General features: G+C 58.0%; 1 protein-coding gene across 3 annotated transcripts; it reads left to right on the top strand.

Moving 5' to 3' along the window:
• Nucleotides 1-8,056: 8,056 nt before the first annotated feature.
• On the top strand, nucleotides 8,057-20,635 carry SPRY3 (sprouty RTK signaling antagonist 3). 3 transcript variants are annotated; one of them, XM_079319146.1, is made up of 3 exons: nucleotides 8,057-8,202; nucleotides 11,091-11,968; nucleotides 20,602-20,635. In XM_079319146.1, the coding sequence occupies exons 2-3, from the start codon at nucleotides 11,138-11,140 to the stop codon at nucleotides 20,605-20,607; spliced, it is 837 nt and encodes a 278-aa protein (XP_079175272.1). In that variant the 5' UTR covers nucleotides 8,057-8,202; nucleotides 11,091-11,137; the 3' UTR covers nucleotides 20,608-20,635. The 3 variants fall into 3 exon arrangements, with proteins under 3 accessions (XP_079175272.1, XP_079175271.1, XP_079175273.1); XM_079319145.1 differs by lacking the exon at nucleotides 20,602-20,635 and having other exon boundaries at nucleotides 8,059-8,202; nucleotides 11,091-12,027; XM_079319147.1 differs by lacking the exons at nucleotides 8,057-8,202; nucleotides 20,602-20,635 and adding an exon at nucleotides 9,961-10,063 and having other exon boundaries at nucleotides 11,091-12,027.
• Nucleotides 20,636-23,026: the final 2,391 nt, after the last annotated feature.

Raw genomic sequence — 23,026 nt, 5'->3', positions numbered from 1 at the left:
GAGGCAGGAGGGTCCGAGATAACCACGGTTATTTAATTTATTTTTTCTAAATCACAAAAAAAGGAAGGAAGTTAATAAATAATGTAAAGTGGAGAATGCATTAATGAAAGGGAGAGAGAGGAAGGGACAGGGCAGAGTGAGAGCTCAGGGAGGGGGGCAGATATTCCTGCCGGGATCGATTGGATATGATTACATTAGAGCTATCAAATATTCATACTACAGCCCACACGAGGTCATTGTGTGTGCTGCTCCAATTTAGCTCTGCCCTGGTGCAGCTGTGGGTGGGGAGAGGCTGAGAGCAGGGCTCCAGCCTGGCAGGGAGGGTGGCAGGGTGGGGACAGGGATGGTGGCAGGGATGGTGGCAGGGATGGTGACAGGGATGGTGGCAGGGATGGTGGCAGGGATGGGGACAGGGATGGTGGTAGGGATGGTGGCAGGGATGTGTGTGTGACAGGGATAGTGGCAGGGATGGGGACAGGGTTGGTGGCAGGGATGGTGACAGGGATGTGTGTGTGACAGGGATGGTGGCAGGGATGGGGACAGAAATGGTGGCAGGGATGGTGACAGGGATGGTGACAGGGATGGTGGCAGCAATGGTGGCAGCAATGGTGGCAGCAATGGTGGCAGGGATGTGTCACTGGGATGGTGACAGGGATGGTATCAGAGATGTGTGTGTGGCAGGGATGGTGGCAGGGATGTATCACCGGGATGGTGAAAGGGATGGTGACAGGATGGTGGCAGCTCTGGATGTCCTGGGTGCAGACCTGCTCTGTCTCCCCGAGGTGGCAGCTGGCCCCGCTGCCGCTTTTACTCCCACATTGGCACTTTCCGTGCCTCAGTTTCCCTGTTCTCCACATCCCCCCCACAATGAGCGCTGGGAGCCAGCGCTGCCTTCTCCCTTACATTAATAAAAATTTTACAGCACGGTGGCAGGAAATGCATTTTCAGTTCATCTGCGCAGCGATTGGATTACCAGGAAATGGCTGGCTGGCCGGCGGCCAGCGCTGCGCGGGGGAAGGCGCGGGGCAGGCAGCCGGGGGCACCGGAGCCACCTCCCGGTGTGCCCGGGCTGTACCGGGCTTTGCCGGACTGTGCCAGGCTGTACCAGGCTGTACCGGGCTGTGCCGGGCTGTGCCGGGCTGTGCCGGGCTGTACCGGGCTGTACCGGGCTGGGCCGGGCTGGGCCGGGCTGTGCCGGGCTGGGCCGGGCTGTGCCGGGCTGTACCGGGCTGTACCGGGCTGTGCCGGGCTGTGCCGGGCTGTACCGGGCTGTACCGGGCTGTGCCGGGCTGTACCGGGCTGTACCGGGCTGGGCCGGGCTGTACCGGGCTGGGCCGGGCTGTGCCAGGGCTGGGCTCGGCTGGGCTGAGCTGGGTTGCAGGGAGAAGTGGAGATTTGGGATTTGGACCAGGGAGAAGTGGGAGATTTGGAACTGGGAGAAGGGAGATGTGAGATTTGGGGCTGGGACCAGGGAGAGATGAGACACTTTGTGTTTGGACCTGAGAGGGTTGAAAGATTTGGAACTGGGACCAGGGAGAGGTGAGATTTTAGTCTGGGACCAAGAAGAGATTAGACGTTTGGGGCTGGGATCGGGGAGAGGTGGGAAATTTAGGACTGGGACCAAGGAGAGATGGAAGATTTGGGACTTGGATCAGGGAGGGGTGAGAGATTTGGGGCTGGGACCAGGGAGAGGTGGGATATCCGAAGCTGTGACACACAGTTGCTTTCACTGGATGCAGCAGGTCTCTGCAGAGGTTGGTTACTCCAGGCTGTGGGTTTCCAATCTCCAGGCTGGGCCGGTGTCAGGCAGAGCCTGGGAAAGGGTTAAACGCGTGCTGTGTGTGAGGGAGCCGCAGGAGGGGGCAGGTGCTGGCTATAAATACCTGTACCTGCCGGGGAGGTGGCGGTGCTAATGAGGGGAGGGAATTGCGCGCAGCCCCTCGGGAGGGGGCAGCAGCAGCAGCGGTGGCTGCGGTGGCTCTGGAGGCCCTGGGGAGGGAGGGACAGACGGGGCAGGGTTTTAGGGACCTGGTTTTTAGGCTAGGCACGGTTTTCAGGAGAAAACCCTTCTTAGAGGTGACTGTGGCCATGTGATGGAGCTGCTCTCTATGAGTGGGACAATTTTATGCTGGGACTCCCTGAGCCCAGCCCAGCCCTGGGATCTTTCCCACGATCCTGGAATGATCCTGGGATCAATCTCCACCTGAACATCAGGTACCAAAGTGAAGCATCTTCCCTGGGGCAGGGGGTGGTCCCTCCCTGGAGCATCCTGGGCTCCGGAGGGATGCTCCACAGGGATGCTCCAGGATCCACAGGGATGCTCCTTGCCAGAGTCTGGCAGCATCTTGTGGGGCTCAAGCCCTCTCTGCCTGCCCAGAGCCCCTGAGGTGGGTGCAGGAAGCTGCTTTTGGTGTGAGGTGACCCCAGCCCTGCCAGCTCCATCTCCCCTCTGGTACCACAGGCTGGAGTGGAGGGAAGAGGACAGCGGGTAAATGAGAGATGGAGAGCAGGGAAGGCAAGGAAGGGTGGAGAGGAACGGAGCAAGGAAGGGACCAAAGGGTGGGGAGAAGGGAAGGTCTGAGGCTCAGCGGGGTTTGTTAAAGTTTGAAAGAACAGAAACCCTGGTTTGCGTGGAGGGGAGCGGCTATTTTTAGCCGTGGGTAGGATGTCAGCTCCCAAAATAGCCTGCTAGCAGATCCTAATGAAATCCTCTCTTTGGCTCTCACACGGAGCGAGTTTGGAGGGGGAGGATCGCTGTCACACCCGCAGCCGAGGAGCTCCTGACATTCACAATGACTCGCCCGGTTTTCTCATATTTATTTTTTTTTTTTTTTTTCCCTTCCCCCTCCGGTTTCTCCTATTCTTTGCCGGCTCTGCCTTACGCCGAGCAGAGGAGTCACCAGCCAAAAAAGTGACTGCGGGGGCGGTGCTGCTTAGCTACGGCCAAATCCCAGCAGCATGTGACCGGCTCGGCAATTTAATACCGAGCCCTGCTCCCGGCACAAGCTCGGCTTAAAATGACATTGAAACGGGGACTCCGAAGGCACAGGATTTGGGGGAGCCCATCCCATCCATCCCTGGGGTGCGGGAGAGGGAAGGGGGGGCCCAGGTGAGGGAGGATGCTCGGGACAGATGTGCGGGTTTGGGGGGAGCAGAGCAGCGGCAGGAGCGATCCTGGTGTGTGGGGGACACTGGGATTGCCTGGACTGCACGGTATAGCGGGTCATGGGACATTTGGGACAGCTGGGATACCTGGGACATTTGGGATCCCTGGAGTACGTGGGATACCTGGGGCATTTGGAATAGCTGGGACATGGGTACCTGGGACATTTGGGACATGTGGGATAGCTGGGACATTTGGGATATTTGAGATATTTAGGACATGCAGGATACCTGGTGTGTGTGTGATATCTGGTACATTTGGGATATTTGGGATCCCTGGTGTGTGTAGGATATCTGATACATTTGGGATCCCTGCTGTGTGTGGGGTACCTGGTACATTTGGGACATTTGGGATCCCTGCTGTGTGTGTGTGATATCTGGGATATTTGGGATATTTGGGACCCCTGCTGTGTGTGGGGTACCTGGTGCACGTGGTACCTCTCATGGAGTCCAGTCTGGCACCACTGGAGAGAGAGGGTCCCACCTTTGGAGCCAGCACATCTGGAGTCACATCTGTGATCCCTGGGAGGGGATGTGGCTTCGGGCAGGGGCAAACGTGTTCAGTGGAAGAAGAGCTGCTGAGGAGGCCATGGGTGTGGAATGATTCGGGTTGCCAGCAGCATGAAAACTCCTCCGGCTTCCATCCCCTCCAGGGACACCTTCCACTGCCCCAGGCTGCTCCACGCCCTGTCCCAGCTGAGATCCAGGGGCAGCCACAGCTGCTCTGGACACCTGTGCCAGGTCTGGTGTCCTCATGGTGACAATGCACAGGGACAGCACCCCGTGCTCCCCGTGCACAGGGGACCTGGGCAGCCATGGCATGGGAAATCATTCCATGGGAGAAAGCACAACCAAAAAACCAAATCTACAATCAAAAAACCAAATCCACAACCAAAATAACCTATTCCTAGGTTCCTGTTCTGTTTGTTGTTAATTTTGTAGTTGTTGTTTTGTTTTGCCTTGCTATATACATTAGTAAAAATCTGCTATTCCTATATTATTCCCATCCCCATACCTTTGCCTAAAAGCACCTTAATTTCAAAATTATACTCGTTCAGAGGGAGGGATTTACTTTCCCCATTTCAAAAGAAGGTTCTGCTTTACCTGGCACACACCTGTCTTTTTTTCAAACGAGAACAGATCCCATGCCCTGGGAAATGATGCCATAGGGACACCATGGGGACCCCATGGGGACACCATGCCCTGGGAAATGGTGGCACGGGGAGTCAGTCCCCCGCCCTGCTGAGCTGCTGGATCCCCGCTGCTCCCGGAGACGCTGCTCGGCTCGGGGCCGGAACCATCTGCATCAATGAGTCAGCAGCACCCGCTTAACACTTCCCCGGCAGAATCTGCTCCTCTCTGGCAGAATGGGCAGCGCTGGCAGCGCGTTACAATCTCAGCTCATTAAGGGACGCATCCTGAGCGCTTTATTGATGTTTTGTGCTGCCTGGCTCCATCTTCAGAGGGAAACTCTCATTGCAGTCAATGACTACACCCCCGGCTGCTGCAGCCGGAGCCCGGGGCTCGGGATCCGGCTCCTGGAGAGGCAGGCTCGGCTCTGGCTCGGCTCTAGCTCGGCTCTGGCTCGGCTCAGGCTCAGCTCTAGCTCGGCTCTGGCTCAGCTCCCACAGCTACACTGCAAAACGTGAGGTTTGACCCCAAAGTGGGCAAGAAACATCCCAGCGCCAGCATCTCTGTTTTCTTCCCATGGATTAGGGAACACCCAAAAGAAAACCGCGAGGAAGGGGTTGCTTTTTCTCTGCTTATCCCTCCTGTGAGAAGGAGCTGCCTGACAGCGAAGGGAAGTGATGTTTCCTCTCCCCCAGCGCTGCCGTCTGCTCAGGGTGGGTGGACCTGGCCTCCCCCTCTCCCAGCGTGCTGGGAGCAACATGTCCCCACCTCGGCAGAATCACAGCCCTTTAATCAGTTCCCCAGTGCTGGCTGTTGCTCCTGAAAAGCTCGTGGCACTGTCTGGCTTCAAGTGGCTTTTACATAATACAGACTGTCAGGCTAGATGAGCATCACGGTCCCTTCTGGCCCTAAAATCTGTGAATCTCCAAATTAGAGGGCACCAGCACCTCCTTTTTTCTGGCTGATTCAATCAGGGGAATCGCGTGTTCTCTTTCTCCTCTCTCTTTTTTTCCCTCCCTCCCCTGCATCATCTGTAACTGGAGGTGAATTACCCTCCCCTGAGCCCAGCTTGGCAATCAGGCAGCTCCAGCCTTGCTCTGGGATGTCCTGCTCTCCTGCCCACCCCAGGGCTGGTTTCCAGGGGTGAATTGTGTAGCTGGAGCTGCTCAGGCTCAGAGTAGGCTGGAAAATCTCTGTGGAAAATGGTGCTGAGCCCTCCCGATTGTTTTAAAGTCCCAAGGAAGTTCTCCAGGCTTCAGACCGAGCTCCTTGGGATTTGTGACCGGGGTGTGGATGTAGAGAAACACTTTTTGGGAAGGGAGATGGAAGTGAGTGGCTCCCCGTGTTTTTGGGGATGTTTGGGATGTGTAGGGGGAATGGGAAGAACAAAGCAGGGAGGCATTGCTACTGAACTATGAGGGTTGGTGGGAATGGGGGTTCTCCAAAATGCAGCAGGAGCTGGGGCTGGGAACCCCGGGGTGCTGATTTTGATGTTGGTGCTCTCAGCTGCCAGGCAGGACCTGCACTGAGCCTCAAACAGAAACGGGACACCCAGGGGCTGCTTCCCCCATCCCTTTGGGCACGCCCCCAGCGGCGTCCACGGCCTTAAAGGTGCTGGATTTGCACTGGGATGAAGGGTGGGAGCAACCCCAAAGGGGAGCTGGGGAGCTGGGGTGCAGTGGGGACTGTGCAGGGTTTGGGGTGCAGTGGGGGTCCAGGAGGGTTGTCCAGCCCCTGCTCCCACCCATCCCTCACACACAGATGATCAGAAACCTCCAGAAGTCTCACACCTCCCTCTGCCCCACTCACGTCTCTCTCCCGACAGCCAAACCCCCTCCTGAGCGGGGGGAGGCTCCATCCCCGACCCTTCCTTTGGGGGAGGGTCTGAGCTCCCCCGCTCTGGGGGCGCACTGGGGTCGCACCCCCTTGTCCGGCGCTGCTGGGGTAGATCTCTCACCAGGATCTGTGCTCTGCTCTGCTCTCCCACCCTCCCACTACTCCCTGGAGCTCCGCATTCTGCCTTTTCTCCCTCCCTCGGCAGCCAGCGGGGAATAACGCGGAATAAAGAGGCGCCGGCTGAGCACGACGCAGGCTGCGCTGGGATGCTGGAGGCAGCGGGAAGCCTGAATCACCTCGAGGTGGGAGTGAGAGATTGGGGCTGGAAGGAAGGGAGGACATCACACGTGCTCCCGGCAGGCAGGTGCTCTCAGCCCGTGGGCTGCGAATCGGGCAGATCGGATCCTTCGTGCGCCCTGAAAGACGGAGCTGGGAGCAGTGGGGAGAAGAGGAGGGGTCGGTGGGAGCGCAGAGGATTCAGCCTCAAGGCTCCGTGCTGGAGCCGAGCCTGAGAAATGCTGTCAGGGACTCGTTCTTCTTGGAGAAACTCCTGGAGGAGCATCCGCGGAGATGGAGAAACCCTCAGCCCAGAAATGCCGAAAAACGAGCCTGCAAAGCTCAGCTGGGCACCGTGCGGGAGCCGGGGGGATTCCTGGGGTGCTGCTGCTGGCATCAGCTGGCATGGAGCCCCCGAGCTCCATGGGATCATCCCAGTTTGTCCCCATCTGTTCCAGCCACAAGCAGCAGATTTGTCACTCGCATTCCTTTTCAGCTCCTTCTCTCCCCTCTGTCCCCATCCTGTGTTTGCCATCCAGCCTGGGGACCTGCCCGCCCTGAGGGGTCCCGGGCTGCTGCGCCCCTGCCTGGGGGCGCTGAGGGTTTGGTGGTTTCATCTTCACTCATGTGAGACGGACCCTGAGCCCTGCCCGGGCCGGGGGTGTCGCTTTGCTCATCTGAAAGGATGGGTGAGCACCCTGAAGTGTCGAGGGGATCGGAGGGAGGGTGGGGGCTCTGCCGGCTGACACCCTGTGTCATCAGGGTGGCCCTGTGCCTTTGGGACTGTCAAACCAGGCCCACGTCACCTGTGAATGGGGTTTGGGAATGTCACAAGGACCTCTGGTGCTCCTGAGCCACGGGCAGGGAGGACGGAGCATGCAGCGGCTTGGGGAAACCTCTGGGATAGAAAATCCGGGTCCTGCTCGGACCCTGAGTCCCGCCTTGTTGTTTCTGGGAGGAGAGATGTGTGTGGGCCGGTTCTGGGGGTCTCAGGTGGAAAAGCTGCTTCCCAGCCCCTCTGCCGAGTGGGTCTCTGCAGGAGCTCGCTCAGGTGCGGGTTTGGATTTTCGGAAAGTGCCGGAGCTGGACGGCACCTGGGCTGTCCCGGCTGCCTCCTGGGACCAGGTGAGCTGGGAGAAGGTTGGACTCCATGACCTCAGAGGCCTTTTCCCACCTTTTCCATGATTCCATGAGGCGACTGCGCTCGTTTCTCGGCGATTTCGGGATCAAACCCAAGGTGACAGATCCCGAGTCGCTCTCGGCTCTTTGCGGACCTGCCCACGGTGTCACACTGACCCCGAGCTGTCCGTGTGCCCAGCGGGGCTGTCCCGGTGTGCCCAGCGGGGACACGGAGCTGGGGGCGCGGCAGGATGAACATCCCGGGGGCACAGGGGGAACATCCCGGGGGGAGCAGAAGAAACATCCCGAGGGGTGCAGGGAGGGACACGGAGCCGGGGACAGACGGAAATATTTAAATAGCGGCCGAGCATCCCGCGGCGGGGCTGGGCCGGGTGCCTGGGGAGCGCTGCGGGGCTCTGCGGAGCCGCTAATGGGCCGAGTCCATTTCAGCGGGATGACGCCACTTGGGTAAAGCGTTAAGAGCTCCGGGAAGGCAGCGCAGAGCGAGGGGGAGCGCGATGCTCCCGGGCAGCGCCAGGTCCCTCCCTCCTCCCTCCATCCCTCCTCCTCCTCCTCCTCCTCCTCCTCCCTCCTCCCAGCCTCCCGTTCCCACCGAGCGCGGGGCCCCCCCGCTGCCCGCGGGGCCGGGGCTGCCCCCGCCGGGGCGGATGGAGCACGGTGAGTCCGCCCGGCTCGGACACGCGTGGGCGGCGGGTGGGAGGGGGTCCTGGGCACTCGTGGGCTGCGGGTGGGGGTCCTGGGCACGCCTGGGATGCTCCTGGATGCGCACGGGATGTGCGAGGGAGCTGCGGCTCCGTGCGGGCAGTGGGGGAGGGTTTGGGGTCCTGCACACGCATGTGGGTCCGAGCCACGCGTGGTTTGTCCTCTGGGGTGTCCTGCACACGAATCCCGGCTGCGGGACCGCGCGGGGGCTGCGCGCTGATGGGGGCCGGGGGCTCGGGCTCCCCAAAAACCCCGCGGCACCCAGGCAGCGCGAGGGGTCCCTTTTCTCCCACCTGGCGCCCTGAGCCGCCTGTCCCCGGCTCGCAGCCACCTCCAGCCTGTAAATCATTTGCTTTTACGATCCCTCCTCCGGCCCATTATCACACGAACTTTATATGTTTGGGGCTGCTGGTGGCCATAAAGCCGGCCCGGTTTCCAGGGCTGGCATGCCCGCCTGGCAGGCACGGTGTGAGGAGGAGGAGGAGGCTGGGGGGACGCTGCCCCAGCCCCCCAGGCGGGCAGCGAGGGGTGCAGCTGAGCCCCGAGGATGCCCAGCTCAGTGGGGCTGGGATTTGGATTTTCCAGGGATTGCACCCCTGGAATCCGGCAGGCAGGGAGTGGGGGGCATTGAGCTATTCCAGGCTGGGGGATGAGGAAGAAGTGGGGTCCCAGCTCCGAGCATTCTGTCCCTCTGGAGGACCTACAGATGTTCTGTTCTGCTCCCTCGGGTTCCCACAGGGAATTTACGTCCCTCCAGCCGGGGAGTTCAGGTCCTTGTCAGATTCCTGCACCTGGGAATTGCAGCTCTGGGGGCATTTGGGTCCTGGTCCAGTGCTGGGGGTGCTCCCAGGGTCTGTCTTGTCTGAGCCTTTCCCCCAGATCCGGAGTGTCCGGCACATCCGATGCTCGGCTCCTCTCTGGCTGTGTCCCCCAGGCTTTGTTTCTCCTCACATTGTCCCTCCTGCCCCAGCCCGGCTCAGGGATCTCCTGGTGCCTCCCGAGCTCCAGCTGTTCAGGATTTGGGTTACCTGTACTGAGCCAGCCCTTTATCTCCCAGCTCCATCGGCTCCGTGGCTGCAGGACCCTCTGTGGGGTCTCTTCCTTTGGCTCGAGCCCCCCAGGACCCTCTGTGGGGTCTCTCCCTTTGGCTAGAGCCCCCCAAGACCCTCTGTGGGGTCTCTCCCTTTGGCTCGAGGCCCCAGGACCCTCTGTGGGGTCTCTCCCTTTGGCTAGAGGCCCCCAGGACATTCTGTGTGGTCTCTCCCTTTGGCTCGAGCCCCCCAAGACCCTCACAGTTCTCAATGACCGAGTGCAGAGCCCAGGAGAGCGGGGACGGACACGTGGGTGTGAGCCAGCAGCGCTCCCTGAACGATTCCATCCCGACAGGATCTGGGTCTGGAGGGAGCTGGGAATGCACCAGGGCTGCTCCCGGCTCCCTCTACTCAGTCCCAGCTGCAGCCTGAGAGGGGCCAGCCCCCTTCAGGGCGGTGTTGGGGCTCCACATCTCCCCCCAGTGAGACTCTCCCAGGTGAGCAGCTCGGTGGCAGCAGGTGACACCAGAATTTTGCCTGTGACCTGTTCCCATCCCTTCAGGGAGCTCACAAACCTCCCCCTGGTCAGCCCTGCCCTCCTTGGTACTGCATTGGGAGAAAAGGGTGCCCCAGTCACCTGTGGGTGTCCTGGGTGAGCCACTCCTCGCTGTCTGCATCTCCCCACACCGGGAATTTGGGGCAAAACCCCAAATCTGAGCAGCTCAGTTGCCTTTTCTTTCCGGAGAGGGGGATGGGAGAGACGAGATCTTGCTTGAACAGTCAAAGTAAGTTGCCTTTGCTTTTCCCTGCTCCTCAAGGTCAGCCTGGCTAATGAAAATCAATCTTCCCTCTGCCTCTCTCTGCTGCATGAGCAGATTCTACCTGTGGCCCCTTCACCTACTTGAGAGCAGCGGCTGCCTTCCTTTCTTTCCTTTCCTTTCCTTTCCTTTCCTTTCCTTTCCTTTCCTTTCCTTTCCTTTCCTTTCCTTTCCTTTCCTTTCCTTTCCTTTCCTTTCCTTTCTTTTCCTTTCCTTTCCTTTTTCCTTTCCTTTCCTTTCCTTCCTTTCCTTTCCTTTCCTTTCCTTTCCTTTCCTTTCCTTTCCTTTCTTTCCTGGAATCTGGTTGGATCATTGTTTGCAATTTCATCCCTGGAAGTGCTCAAAAAAAAGTGTGGATGTGGCACTTGAGGACATGGTGGACGTGGTGGTGCTGGGTTGATGTTTGGAGTGGCTGATCTTAGAGGGCTTTTCCAACCTTAACCATCCCGTGATTTAATTTGTCCCTGCTGCTGCCTGGGGTGAGCTGTGCTCAGACTCCCCATCCCAGTGCTCCCAGTGCGTGCAGGGAATGGGAAGAGGAGGCTGCTTGGGGTGTGCTGGGAGCCCCCAGAGCAGAGAGAGCGCCAGCTCTGCATCAGTCACTTCTCCCCATTCCCCTCCTCCGGCCAGTGTCCCTGGGGAGGGAGGAGGAGGAGGAGGTGCTGAGGGGTGGGAAATCCTCGGGAAGGACACCAGAGGCTCGGAGAGAGGCTGTGCCCGCCGGCGTCGCGGGGCAGATTCCACAGCTCTTCCCTTGGGATGTGGCAGGGAAGTATTCCCAGGCACGGAACTCTTGCGGGTCTGGCTGTTGGAAATCCCTCCACCGGAGTTCTGCAGCCCTCGTGTCCCACTTTGCTCCGGTGCAAGGTGCCCCTGCCCACGGCTGCAATGAGCGGTCAGGTCCCTTCCATCCCAAAGCCGCCTGGGATTCAGTGATGCGGATGCATGGATCACCTAACAGGGATATTTTCTCTCTTCCTGCCCCACCCTTTAGGATTTTTAGATGTGCCCTGACGCCGCGGGGTCTCCTGCCTCCCGGCAATGCAGCTCTCATCCAGCTGTGACCAGACCATGGACCCCCCCTCCGAGGACTTCCAGCAGGTGCTCTCCATCGACCAGATCCGCTCCATCCGCGCCAGCAACAACTACGTGGAGCGCCCGGCGGCGCGCAGCCAGCAGAGCCGCTCCCACTCCTCTCTGGGGCACAAACACGAGTGCTCCCCGGCTTCTGCCACCTTCCAGGACCCGCAGCTGAGCCACTCCAGCACGGCCAGCTCGGTGTCGCAGGGCACGGCGGCCTCGGAGCAGCGGCTGCTGTCGCCGTCGCACTCGGGGCAGTCCCTGGCGAGGACACCGTCGCACTCGGGGCAGTCCCCGGTGCGGACACAGCCGCGGTTGGGTGACCCCAAGGCCGAGCTGTCCCCGCCCAAGGGACACTCGCTGCGCTGCGAGGCGTGCGGGCGCTGCCGCTGCCCGCGCTGCACGGCCGCCCGCAGCCTCCCCTCCTGCTGGCTCTGCAACCAGCGCTGCCTCTGCTCCGCCGAGAGCCTCCTCGACTACGGCACCTGCCTCTGCTGCGTCAAGGGGCTCTTCTACCACTGCTCCACCGACGACGAGGACACCTGCGCCGACGAGCCCTGCTCCTGCGGGCCGGGCTCCTGCTGCGCCCGCTGGGCTGCCATGAGCGCCCTGTCCCTCCTCCTGCCCTGCCTCTGCTGCTACTTCCCCACCCTGGCGTGCCTCAAACTTTGCCAGAGGGGTTACGACGGCCTGAAACGCCCCGGCTGCCGCTGCCAGAGCCACACCAACACGGTCTGCAGGAAGATCTCCTCGGCCGGCGGCACGCCCTTCCCCAAAACGCTGGACAAGCCGGTATGACCCTCCCGAGGAGGAGAAGCGGGCTTTGCTCCTCTTCCTCCCCCTCCTCCTCTTCTCTCTGCCATCCCCCTCCTCCCTCGGCTGCCTCTGCTCTGCAGTGTCCCCCCCTCCCCACCATCACCTTTGGGTCACCGAGCTGGGGTACCCGTGGTTGGTTTTGCACATGAGAGGGACGGGAGAGGCAGAGCGAGCTGAGGGGGCCCTCCCTGGCTGTGTCCCACAGGGAAAGGTGGCCCAGAGGCTCCCTGGGGCTCTGTCCCCATGGCAGGGCTGCCTGAGGGCCCTCAGGACTCTGCTCTCCTGGAGCTGCCCCCCAGTGTGGGAGGAGAGAGGTCAGTGCACCCCTGTGCCAGACCTCCCCCTCCACTCCTCCTCCTCCAGCACTTTCTGCGGGTGGCCTTTCACCCCTCAGCTGGCCACATGTCCTTTCCCCAGGGGTGTCAGGGGGTCTCACCAGTGGCAGCAGCCTCCCTCCAGGCTTGGGAGCTGTGAGTGAGCTCCAAAATGTGGTGGCACCGTGTTTTTCTATGTCAAAGAGGAAGAGAAGGTGTGGGAAGCTTTAGGAACCTTCTGGCAGGGGAAGGAGCTTTGGGAGGCAGCCCAGCCCACTCGCTCCTGCCTGGCTGCAGCGAGGGAAAGGTCCCCTCTGGGATCTGGCTGACAACAAGGAGCTGCTTGGAAATTGCCATTCATTTCCCCAGGCCTTGAAGGGCTGCCTGAGGTGGGAGCTGCTGCCTGGCTCCATCCCACCCCCAGCAGATGCTCGAACCCTGATCTGGTACCTTCCACCAGCACTGAATTCACTTAAAAAAAAAAAAAAAAAAAACCATGGCAAAGCCAAGTGTGAGCAGCCAGTGCTCCAGGGGCTCCCCATGGGGGGTTCTGAGCAGGAGGACATGGAGAGCAGGAGGGGCTGTGCATCCTGGTGACCCCAACCCTCCCCCCCTGCCGAATTTCCTTTGTCCTCACCTCACTGAGGGGTTTTCTGCCACCCACAGACAGCCAGGACCTGACTGGAGCCAGCCACTGGCATCATTCTGGGGGATTTTGGAGCAGGGGTGGTATCCTGCCTGCCTGTCCCCCTTCCAGGTGTGTGAGAGGGTGTGGTGCCCCTGGAGGAATATATGCAACACAACCCTCAGCTTCTCCCAGACCCAGCTCCCTTCCCGTAGAGTCCTGTGGATCTATTTTTGTAGATATAAATATAACGTTAGGATGGGTAGCTGTATTACTAATAATATTCATGATACTGCTGTGAATGGTGCCAGGTACAGGGTTTGGCTCCCTGGTGCACTTGCACATGCTGGGAAAGATGATTTTGTGGCTAATCCCAGTCCCTTGGTTCTCAGGTTGTTGGAAGAGGGGGAAATGGGATTTTTTTGGGGGGTCTGCTCTGCAGGGAGGGTGGGATTCAGTGCTGAGAGGTGAGGCAGAAGTGGGATCACTGTGGGACTCCTCCTCCCATCCATCCACCTGCTTTCTAAAAATCCTGAGCTCCCTCTGTTGCAGGGAGTGATTCATCCTGCCTGGCAGAGTTATTCCTGAAATCCTGTGCTGGCTCAAATGGCACCCAAACATTGAGGCTCTATGGGGAAGGGGGGTGGATCCCACCCCTGCTGGGGGTTTGTGCTGGAGAATGCTAAGGACATGAGTGACACCCTGATTTTGCCCTGGGAAGATCTGTGGGTGTCTCAGGATGAGGCTCTGGGGTGCAGAGGGATCTCTTGGCATGAGGAAAGGACTGAGCCCCATCTGAGGCCAACCTGGACCCTGGGACCATTTGGATTTTAAAGCCATGACCTTCTCAGAGGATGCCCTGTAGGTGTGTGACCCCCTCTAAGATCATCCCTGTGGCAGCAAATATCAAATCCATTTATCCTGGTGCCAATAGTTGCTTGGCTCCCTGCTCCCAAGGGATATTGTGGGGAGACACTTCCTGCAGGAGTCTGCTTCCTCTGGAAGGCTCAGTTCACTCTTCTTTTGGTGCTGATTCAACTCCTTCCCCATGAAACCAGAGAGCATTTTTAGGGAGAAAAGGTCCCTTTTCCCCTGTGGGTTGGAGGAGCTGTCTCCCTTGAATGAGAATGTGAAACAGTTCATTGAAACTTTTTAAAGAAAACTAATGAACAGAATTTTCCAACTTGCTCTACTTTGATTTTTTTTTCTTTTCTCCTCCTCCTTTTCAAACGGATCCCACTTGTAAATTTAGTTACCACCTCTGTATCTCTGCAATTCATTGCTTCCTCTCCTGATGGTGGAATGACTCAACATGTGAAGCTTCATCATTTTCACGGCCTCCCGAGTCATGCGAGCACGGGGTGACCTCCCCCAGGAGCTGGGGGTTAGGGAGGGAGGGCTGTGCATGGATCAGCCCCCAAAATCCTCCTGGGGGTGAGCAGAGGGATCCCTAAAACCATCCTGGGGTGAGGGATCCCCAAAAGCATCCTGGGAATGAGAAGAGGGCACCTCAAAACCATCCTGGGGGATGAGGGAGGGCTGTGCATGGATCAGCCCCCAAACTCCTCCTGGGGATGAGGAGAGGGATCCCCAAAACCATCCTGGGGTGAGGAGAGGGATCACCAAAACCATCCTGGGGATGAGCAGACGGATCCCAAAAATCATCCTGGGGGTGAGCAGAGGGATCCCCAAAACCATCCTGGGCTGCCCATGGATCAGCTCCCCAAAGCCAGCTCTGCCTGCCTCAGTCATCCCCAGGAATTTTGGGGAGCTGCAGCTGCTGGGCTTGTCGTGGCTCAGTTCCCCTCCTGGCAGGGAGTGGTGCCCAGCCTGGGGAGGGCACGGCCAGGGCTCTGGGATGTCTCCATGGAATGACAGATCCGGGGGATGCATTTCCCGGAACTCCGGGCACGCAGCAGGGGAGGGGTTAAAAGCTGTGGACGTGGTTTAGTGGTGGTTCAGCAGTGCTGGGCTCATGTTTGGACTCGGTGGTCTTGGAGGGCTTTTCCAGCAGGAATAATTCCATGGAATTGCATGGGAGTGGAGAGGAGGAGAGCCCCAGCTGGCACTGAGGGCTGTGGGGCCGGAGCAGAGCTTTGTTCTCACCAAAATCACATCCAAGACCTGCGGGGCTGGGTCAGCTCAGCCTCTTGGTTTCCCTCTGCTCTCGGGGCAGGTGGCTTCACCTGGAATTCCTCTGGAATTCCCGCTCCCCTCTCCAGCTGGGGACCCTCAGCACACTTCCCCTCCTCTCTCTCAGCAGCCGGGAGAGCTCGGGGAGCACCAGAAGCTCCCAGGCACCCGAAGCTCCGGTTCTCCGAGCTCCGGGCAGCCTCATTCTTTCCCTGAGCTATTCCCAACCTCCTCTGCCCAGCTCCACCCTGCTCCATCCCCACGAGAGGGTTTGGGAAGGGAGCCCCTTCCTTCCCTGCCCCACCCTCCGTGAGTCAGATCCCATCTGCGGGATGTTTGTCCGCAGCTGCCTGTCCTGGCACCCGGGCTGTCTGTCTGTCCTGATATGCCTTGGATTAAATTTGGGGGTTTTCTGTCTGTCCTGACATGCCTTGGATTAATTTTGGGGGTTTTCTGTTTTAGAACCCCTTAAAACCCCACTGAGGTCACTCCTGCCCATCCCAGGGGTGAACCTAGATGGAGGAGGGACCAAAAGACGCCAAAACCTGGAATCAGAGTTTATTTTGCTTTGTGCATTTCCCCCTGAGCACCGGCATCTCCTGCAATCACACAGGGAGTGGGGCTGGGGTCTCTCCCCCTGCTTGGGGGGAGGAATCTGAAAAATCCCCTGAGGACACGGAGCTGGCAGTCCTGGGAGGGGTCCCAGGAGAGGTTTGAGTGCGTGGCGAGGGGTCCCAGCCCTCGGGGGCAGCGGGAATGGCTCTGGGTCCCTCTCCTGCTGTGCCCAAAGGGCTTTGTCATGGTCAGGACCCCTCCCACCCTACGGAGCTATGACGAGAGGAGATCCCACAGATCTGTGCCAAGCTCACCCCAAGCCCTGCCCCTTCTCCCCTTTCCAGCGGGATGCTCTCCTGGTCTTCCTCCTCTTCCCCCGGGCCCCCCAGGACATCCCCAGATCTCCCATCCCGAGTTTCTGGGTACAAATCCCTTCTGTACAGCGTGTAAAGATCCCTGCCCAGCTCTCTCTATTCTATTCCTTTCTCTAAGGCATAATATATGTTTATAACCTGATGGTTGTTTTGTTGTTTTTTTTTTTTTTGACAATACTCTTGTACCTTTTAAGGAAAAAAAAAATTATTAAAAAACCAAAGTATTTATTTGAAAAGTTTATTTTAAAGATAAGAAAAAGAAAAAAAACCTATTTATTTTACTGCACCCTCTTCTGTTTGGTTTTCTTCTCTTGCAAAGCTGATAACTGTTACAGAACCACTGCTGAGGTGAAAGAAATGATTCTATGGGTGGCTTCACAAGCCCACTTAGAGCAACTATTCAATAAAAATCTATATTAATTTTGAACATGGTCTCGTTCTTGTCTCCGTGGTGGCCGGGGCGTGGCTCAGGATGGCTGGGCAGGGACTGAGAATTCACCTCCATATGATCTCCCTGGGAATCTCTGGTGCTCAAACCTCCAAAATCCAGTTTGGGCTTCCCTGCTGCAGCTGAGGGCTGGCTCAGGTGGCAAAGGGCAGGAGCAGAGGGGGGGACTGAGGAAAGGAATTCCTGAGTACTTGGGGGATTTTGGTCACCCCAGGGATCCCAATGAGCTCCCCAAACCTCTGCCACTGCCACAGGAGAGGGGTGGTGCCACAGGGTGGGAGCTGCAGCTGCTGAAAGCACATTGCAAGTGGTTTAGCCCAAACCAGGGGGAATTTGGGCACAGCTCAGCAGTTCCTGGGCCAGGCTGCTGCCTTTGCTCCCTGCCACAGCCCAGAGCTGTGGATCCCTGAGCCCTGCTTGTCCAGAGCCCAGAGATCCTGATCCTGATCCTCATCTTCATCCTGATTCTGAGCCTGATCCTGATCTTCATCTTCATCTTCATCTTTATCTTCATTTTCATCCTGATCCTGATCTTCATCTTCATCCTGATACTGATCCTGATCCTGAGCCTGAGTCTGATCCTGATCCTGATCCTCATCCTAATCCTCATCCTCATCCTCATCCTCATCCTCATCCTCATCCTCATCCTCATCCTCATCTTCATCCTCATCCTCATCCTCATCCTCATCCTCATCACTCTCTGCTCACCCACAGCTCTTCTCCCTCACATCAGGAGTTTAGTTTTATCCCAGCACCTCCAGGATCGAGGTGTTTGCACCCAGATTTGGTGGCTGATCGATCAGTTAAGGGGGGATTAGTGAGACCCCCTTCATTCCTCTTCCATTTGTTGGCTCCAGCGTCTCCTAGGTTTGGGCTGGACCCTTTTCCTCTCCCTGCAGGTCCTTCCTCTCCTGGGAGGTTTCTCCGGCCAGGTTTGTGCTGAGGAGCCTTCCTGAATCAAAATGTGCTGAATCAAACCCCGACTTTCCCCATCTCCGCCTTTCCCCTGCCTGTGCCATCGCTGCTATCCCAAAATCGGTTCCAGCGCCTCCTCCCCGGCACCCAGGATGTGCCCGAGGCTCAGATGTGACTCGGTCCCTGCTGTGACTCACTCTTCCCCTGCTTTTCAAACAAAAGGTGGCTCCGGGCCATTTGTCACCCACTGGCTCCTGGTGGCTGGTGCCACAGCCAAGCGCTCTCATTCCCAGATGTGCAGATTTCTGTTCACTCTGCTCCAGCCCACTGCTGCCACCTTCCCAAGCCTTCCCTGTCCTCGTGCCACCAAATTCTGGCATCTCTGGGTCTCTCTGTGAACTGACACGAGACAGTGACCTGCAGACCATGGTAATCTGAAAAAAAGATGTGAATTGCTGTGGAGGAAGTAATAATGGTCCAGGAACAACAAAAAACCTGCAAAAATTGGGTTTCCCTCCCTAAGATTAGGGTGATTCTTCGAACTGCACTGAATTTTCTGTTCTGCATCCGTGTGAGGAGGAGGAGAGACCCCTCAGGCTCCAGCACCCCGTGGCACCCACCCCAGGTGAGCTGGGGCTCTGACCAGCCACAGGGTTCAGCCAGGAATAAACCCTGGCTGGTCTGGGCTGTTCAGAGCTGAATTATCCCGTCCTGCCCTGTCCCAGGGAAGAGCTCAGCCCCACGAAACCCTCCTCAGACACGGGCAGTGATTCCCAGAAGTGCATTTCCACCTTCCACATTCCCATTCCCACTCCCGTTGCCATTTCAATTTTCACTCCGGTTTCAATTCCCATTCCCATTCCCATTCCCATTCCCATTCCCATTCCCATTCCCATTCCCATTCCCATTCTCACTACAATTTTTATTTCCATTTTCCACATTTCCATCCCCACTCCCATTCCAATTCCCATTCTCACTCCCATTCCCATTCCCATCCCCATCCCCATCCCCATCCCCATTCCCACTCCCATTCTCATCCCCATCCCCATTCCCATTCCCATTCCCATCCCCAACCCCATTCCCATTCCCATTCCCATTCCCATTCCCATTCCCATTCCCATTCCCATTCCCATTCCCATTCCCACTCCCATTCCCATTCCCATTGCCATTGCCATTGCCATTGCCATTGCCATTGCCATTGCCATTGCCATTCCCACTCCCACTCCCACTCCCACTCCCACTCCCACTCCCACTCCCATTTCCCCTTCCCGGTGTTGAAATCTGCCCTTGCCCGGGGCCAGGCTGAGCTCAGCTGCCCCGGAGATGCCCAGGTGAGGTCCCTGCCCATCCCTGGCTCCCCGGCTGGGTGCCGGCGGCTCAGGAGAGCCGGGAAGGCTTTTGCAGCCAGAGCTTGTCTGTCTAGACAGCAGAGAGAGAGAGAGGAGCCCGAGAAGGAGCCGCTCGTCTCTCCCTGCCATGCCTAAATGGGTCGGATGACTCACGCCCTGCGAGCGCCGGTCGCCCGCGCTGCCTGCCGAGGGAAGGAGCTCCTGCTGACCCCCAGCCCGAGGGGAGCCGCTCCCAGCCTGGCTCCTGGATGTCCCAGCAGGGAATTCAGCCCCCCGGGCATCCCCAGTGCTGCTTCCCCGGTGATGCTGATGGGGAGCTGGGGGATGGATTAAACCCGGGTGGGGTTTGGCTGCAGGAATTTGGGTGGGACAGCGCAGAAGGTCCGGTGTGGAGCTCAGGCTGCAGGGATTTGCACACACAAACCCTGCCGTGCTCTGGAGAGGGCTGAGACCCCTCTGCTCTCACCTCTGGCCTCACAGAGGCAAGGCAGGCACAGGAGGCCACCCTCATCACTGCTCAGAGCTGCTCCGTGAGGCTGAGGAACCCCTGGAGGCATCACAAGGTTGAGGGGCAGCTCTGAGGGCAGCCAGGAGAATTTGGAATATCCCTGACCCCCTCCAAAGGGTGACCTGTGCTGGGATTGCAGCCCTGGGGATGGAAGCTCTCCAGCACCCCAGTGTGTACAAAAAGGAGAATTTTCACCCCCAAAAACCCCCCAAACTCCTGTGGGTTTCAGCACTGCCCGAGTATCACAGAGCCACACTCCAGCCCTGCAAAACATCACGAGATTGCCTTAAAAATCAAGATGCAGCTCACAGCAGATCCTTGTTTTTTCTGCTGCTTTTGGAGGCTGACTGAGTCATGCTCACAAGCCTCCTTTGCCAGACTCCAGGGCTGGCACTCGCTGGGGGCTCAGGGACAGCCTGGCCCCCCTGGCATGCCAAGGATCCTCAACTGGGGGTGCTGCCCAGATCCAAGAGGGATTTTCCTGCTTCTCCAGCCCCAGGCTGTGCTGCTGTCACCCTACAGGTCTGGGGTCATTAGGATGTGGGGTGATTATCAGCACATCTGCCATCAAAAATACCCCAAAATTCCTCTAGGAGGGTCCTGCAGAAACCACTTGGACCCCAAACTGCAAGGGCTGCTCAAAAGTGCTTTTATTCCTTGGAATTCCTTGGAATAAAACTTGTTCCATGCAAGGGGCTGAGCTTTGGGGGGAGAAACCAGTCCCTGGGCACTCCTGCCAAGGCTTTTCTGGGGTCTTTGATGGTGCCCCATTGCAGTGAAGTTTTACACCCCCAGCAGGGATGGGAGGTCACAGGCTGATTTTGGCCTGGTTCTTCCTCTGTCCACCTCACTCTGACCTTGGTGGCCACTGATGCTCCAGACCAGGGGGCTCAGGGTGACCCTGGTGTCCAGCCCAGCCCCTGCCCCTGCAGCAGCAGCTGCAGGACATTGCAAATCTCTGCTCTGCTGTCTCAATTTGGGGTGTTTCCCCTGGCTGGACACTGGGGTGTTCCCTGTCCTCCTCCCTCTCCTTGTCCTGCTGCTGGGATTTGCCTGAGGTTTTGGATATTTCTTCAAGAACAAAACTGTTTTCCTGATGTGGGGCCCCAAATCCTCCTGGGGAGCTTCTAAAGGGTTTATTTCCTGTACCCAACTTCCCCTGTGCCTTGCTGCTCTCAGCGAGGACATTTGCATGGAACAGTCTTTTGATGTGCAATTATCATCTGCAGAAATGACTAATCAATTAAGGACAGTCACTCCCAGGCTTTCTATTTATTTCTTTCTCATTGAAACCAGAGCAAATGTGTCTCTTTTTTTTTTTTTTTTTTTTTTTTTTTTTCACAGGGAAATTATGTGGTTTGTTTTTTTTTTTTTTTTTTTTTTCCCAGATGTAGCTGCTGAAAACTTCCCAGTGGATCTGAAAATGACATCATGCCCTCCTTGCTCCCCACTGTTGTCACTGTCTTGACAGCAGGAGATGGCTGGGATCACACCTGGAGAGTAGCTCAGGCAGGTAAAAGGGCTCAAAGGGACAGCAAGGGTGAAGAGATTTTACCTTAAAGGAATCCAATCCAGCCCAACCCAACCCAACCCAACCCAGCCCAACCCAACCCAGCCCAACCCAGCCCAACCCAGCCCAACCCATCCCAGCCCAACCCAGCCCAGCCCAATCCAGCCCAACCCAACCCAGCAGCTGAGGAGGCAAATGGGCTTGAGAGCAAGGAGCCAAGGGACAGAGTTTGTCACCTGCATGGGAGGACAGACAGCTGCACCTGGGGAGGGGCTGGGCAGGTGAGGGGCTGGGTAGGTGAGGGGCTGTGCAGGTGTGGAGCTGTGCAGGTGAGGGGTTGGGCAGGTGAGGGGCTGGGCAGGTGAGGGGCTGTGCTGGTGAGGGGCTGGGCAGGTGAGGGGCTGGGCAGGTGAGGGGCTGGGCAGGTGAGGGGCTGGGCAGGTGAGGAGTTGGGTAGGTGAGGGGCTGTGCTGGTGAGGGGCTGGGCTCTGCCACCACCACGACCAGAAGGAATCTCCCACCCCAACAGTCTCTGCCCACTGCTCTCAGAGCCGAGGGTGACCCTGAGCAGGGGGGACAGAGCTGGGGGTGGCCCCAGGCTGAGCTGGAGCTGTTTTGTAACATCCTCCCCTGGGGATGGATCACACCACACCCCGGAGAGGCAGGGAGGTGACCAAATGAACTGACACCAGGCAATTCTCACCGGAGCTCCAGAGACAAAGTAATTGAAAATAAATGAAGGAACATGACACCTGGCTGGCAGATCAGTTATCTATAGCGTCCCTTTCCTGAAATAACCACCTCCCCAGCTCCACCCACCCTGCCAAACCAAGGAGATGCTCACCTAAAATAGGCCACTCCAGCAGGGACCTGGAGGCCCCTTTATTTTAATGGGAGCTGCCAGAAGGGTTAATTGGATGGTGCATGGCAGTGCCCCCCACCTGGGGATGGCCTGCCCTTGCCACCTGCAGCAGCAGCTGAGGGTGAGGTGCCCCATCCCTCCTGTCCTTGGGCAGCACTTGGGCCTCACATCCAAGAGGGATTTTCCTGCTTCTCCAGCCCCAGGCTGTGCTGCTGTCACCCTACAGGTCTGGGGTCATTAGGATGTGGGGTGATTATCAGCACATCTGCCATCAAAAATACCCCAAAATTCCTCTAGGAGGGTCCTGCAGAAACCACTTGGACCCCAAACTGCAAGGGCTGCTCAAAAGTGCTTTTATTCCTTGGAATTCCTTGGAATAAAACTTGTTCCATGCAAGGGGCTGAGATATGGGGAGAGAAACCAGGTCCCTGGGCACTCCTGCCAAAGTTTTTCTGGGGTCTTTGATGGTGCCCCCATTGCAGTGAAGTTTTACACCCCCAAGGGCAGGAGCAACTCCTTTCTTACAGTGCTCCTGATTTTTCCAATTTACCTCACCAGTTCTCCTGATTTTTGGTGGTTCTGGCACTTGCTGCTATTAAATGAGGCTGAGGAAGCAGCCAGGAGTGTCCCAGCTGGAAAGCAAGGCAGAAAGAAAACAAGAAAGAAAAGCTCTGCCTCCCTCCCCCTCCAGCAAATGCAATGAAAACATGGCCAGAGCTGGGCTCTGCCCTCTGCCCTTTTTGGGGAGGGTTGAGGGGTCACAGGGATGTGGTCCCCTGGTATTGATCAGGGCTCTTTGGGGCTGGCATGTGGCACCAGGTTTCCAAGGCAGAGCAGCTCGAAGAGAATGAGGTGGGGGCAAGGAGTGGAACGTCAGAGATTGAACTCCTGACACCAGGGGGTCAGAGAGCACAGGGGATGAAGAGGGGTTTGCAATGGCAAAAATAAACACACAGGCAGCAGAAATCAGCCCCCCCCCCCCCCCCCCCTCCCAGGCTGGGGGGAAATCCCAGGGCAGGGAAGTGTGCAGGGAGAATGTCCTGGTTTGTCCCAGGGTGAGAGCAGCACAGCCTCACCTGGGGAGTGGCTCCACAGCTGGAAGTGTGGGGGTTTCACCTTCCTTTTGAGTGTCCCTCAGCTCCTCAGGGACAGAAGGGACACCTTTGGAAAGGGAGAGGGGTGAGAAGTGACCCTGTGGCTGTGCAGGAGCATCCCTTCTCCACCAGGAATGAAGGGAGCAGCATCAGCAGGGTGAGCTGGGAGAGGTGGGAGGGTCCAAGAGAGCTGGAAATCCAACCTTGAGTCACCCTAAGCCACCCTGTGTGAAGGGTCAGACCTTCAGGGCACACCTGGGGGGAGGGAACCACATTCTGACCCCCATCTGTGGCTCCTTGTCATGCCCAGGGGCTCCAGGTGGCTGCACAAGGGTAGGAAAATCAGC

The sequence above is a fragment of the Erithacus rubecula genome (genome assembly GCF_903797595.1).
Source record: "Erithacus rubecula genome assembly, chromosome: 15".
Taxonomy (NCBI): Eukaryota; Metazoa; Chordata; class Aves; order Passeriformes; family Muscicapidae; genus Erithacus; species Erithacus rubecula.
This window is presented reverse-complemented; position numbering and strand designations above follow the sequence as displayed.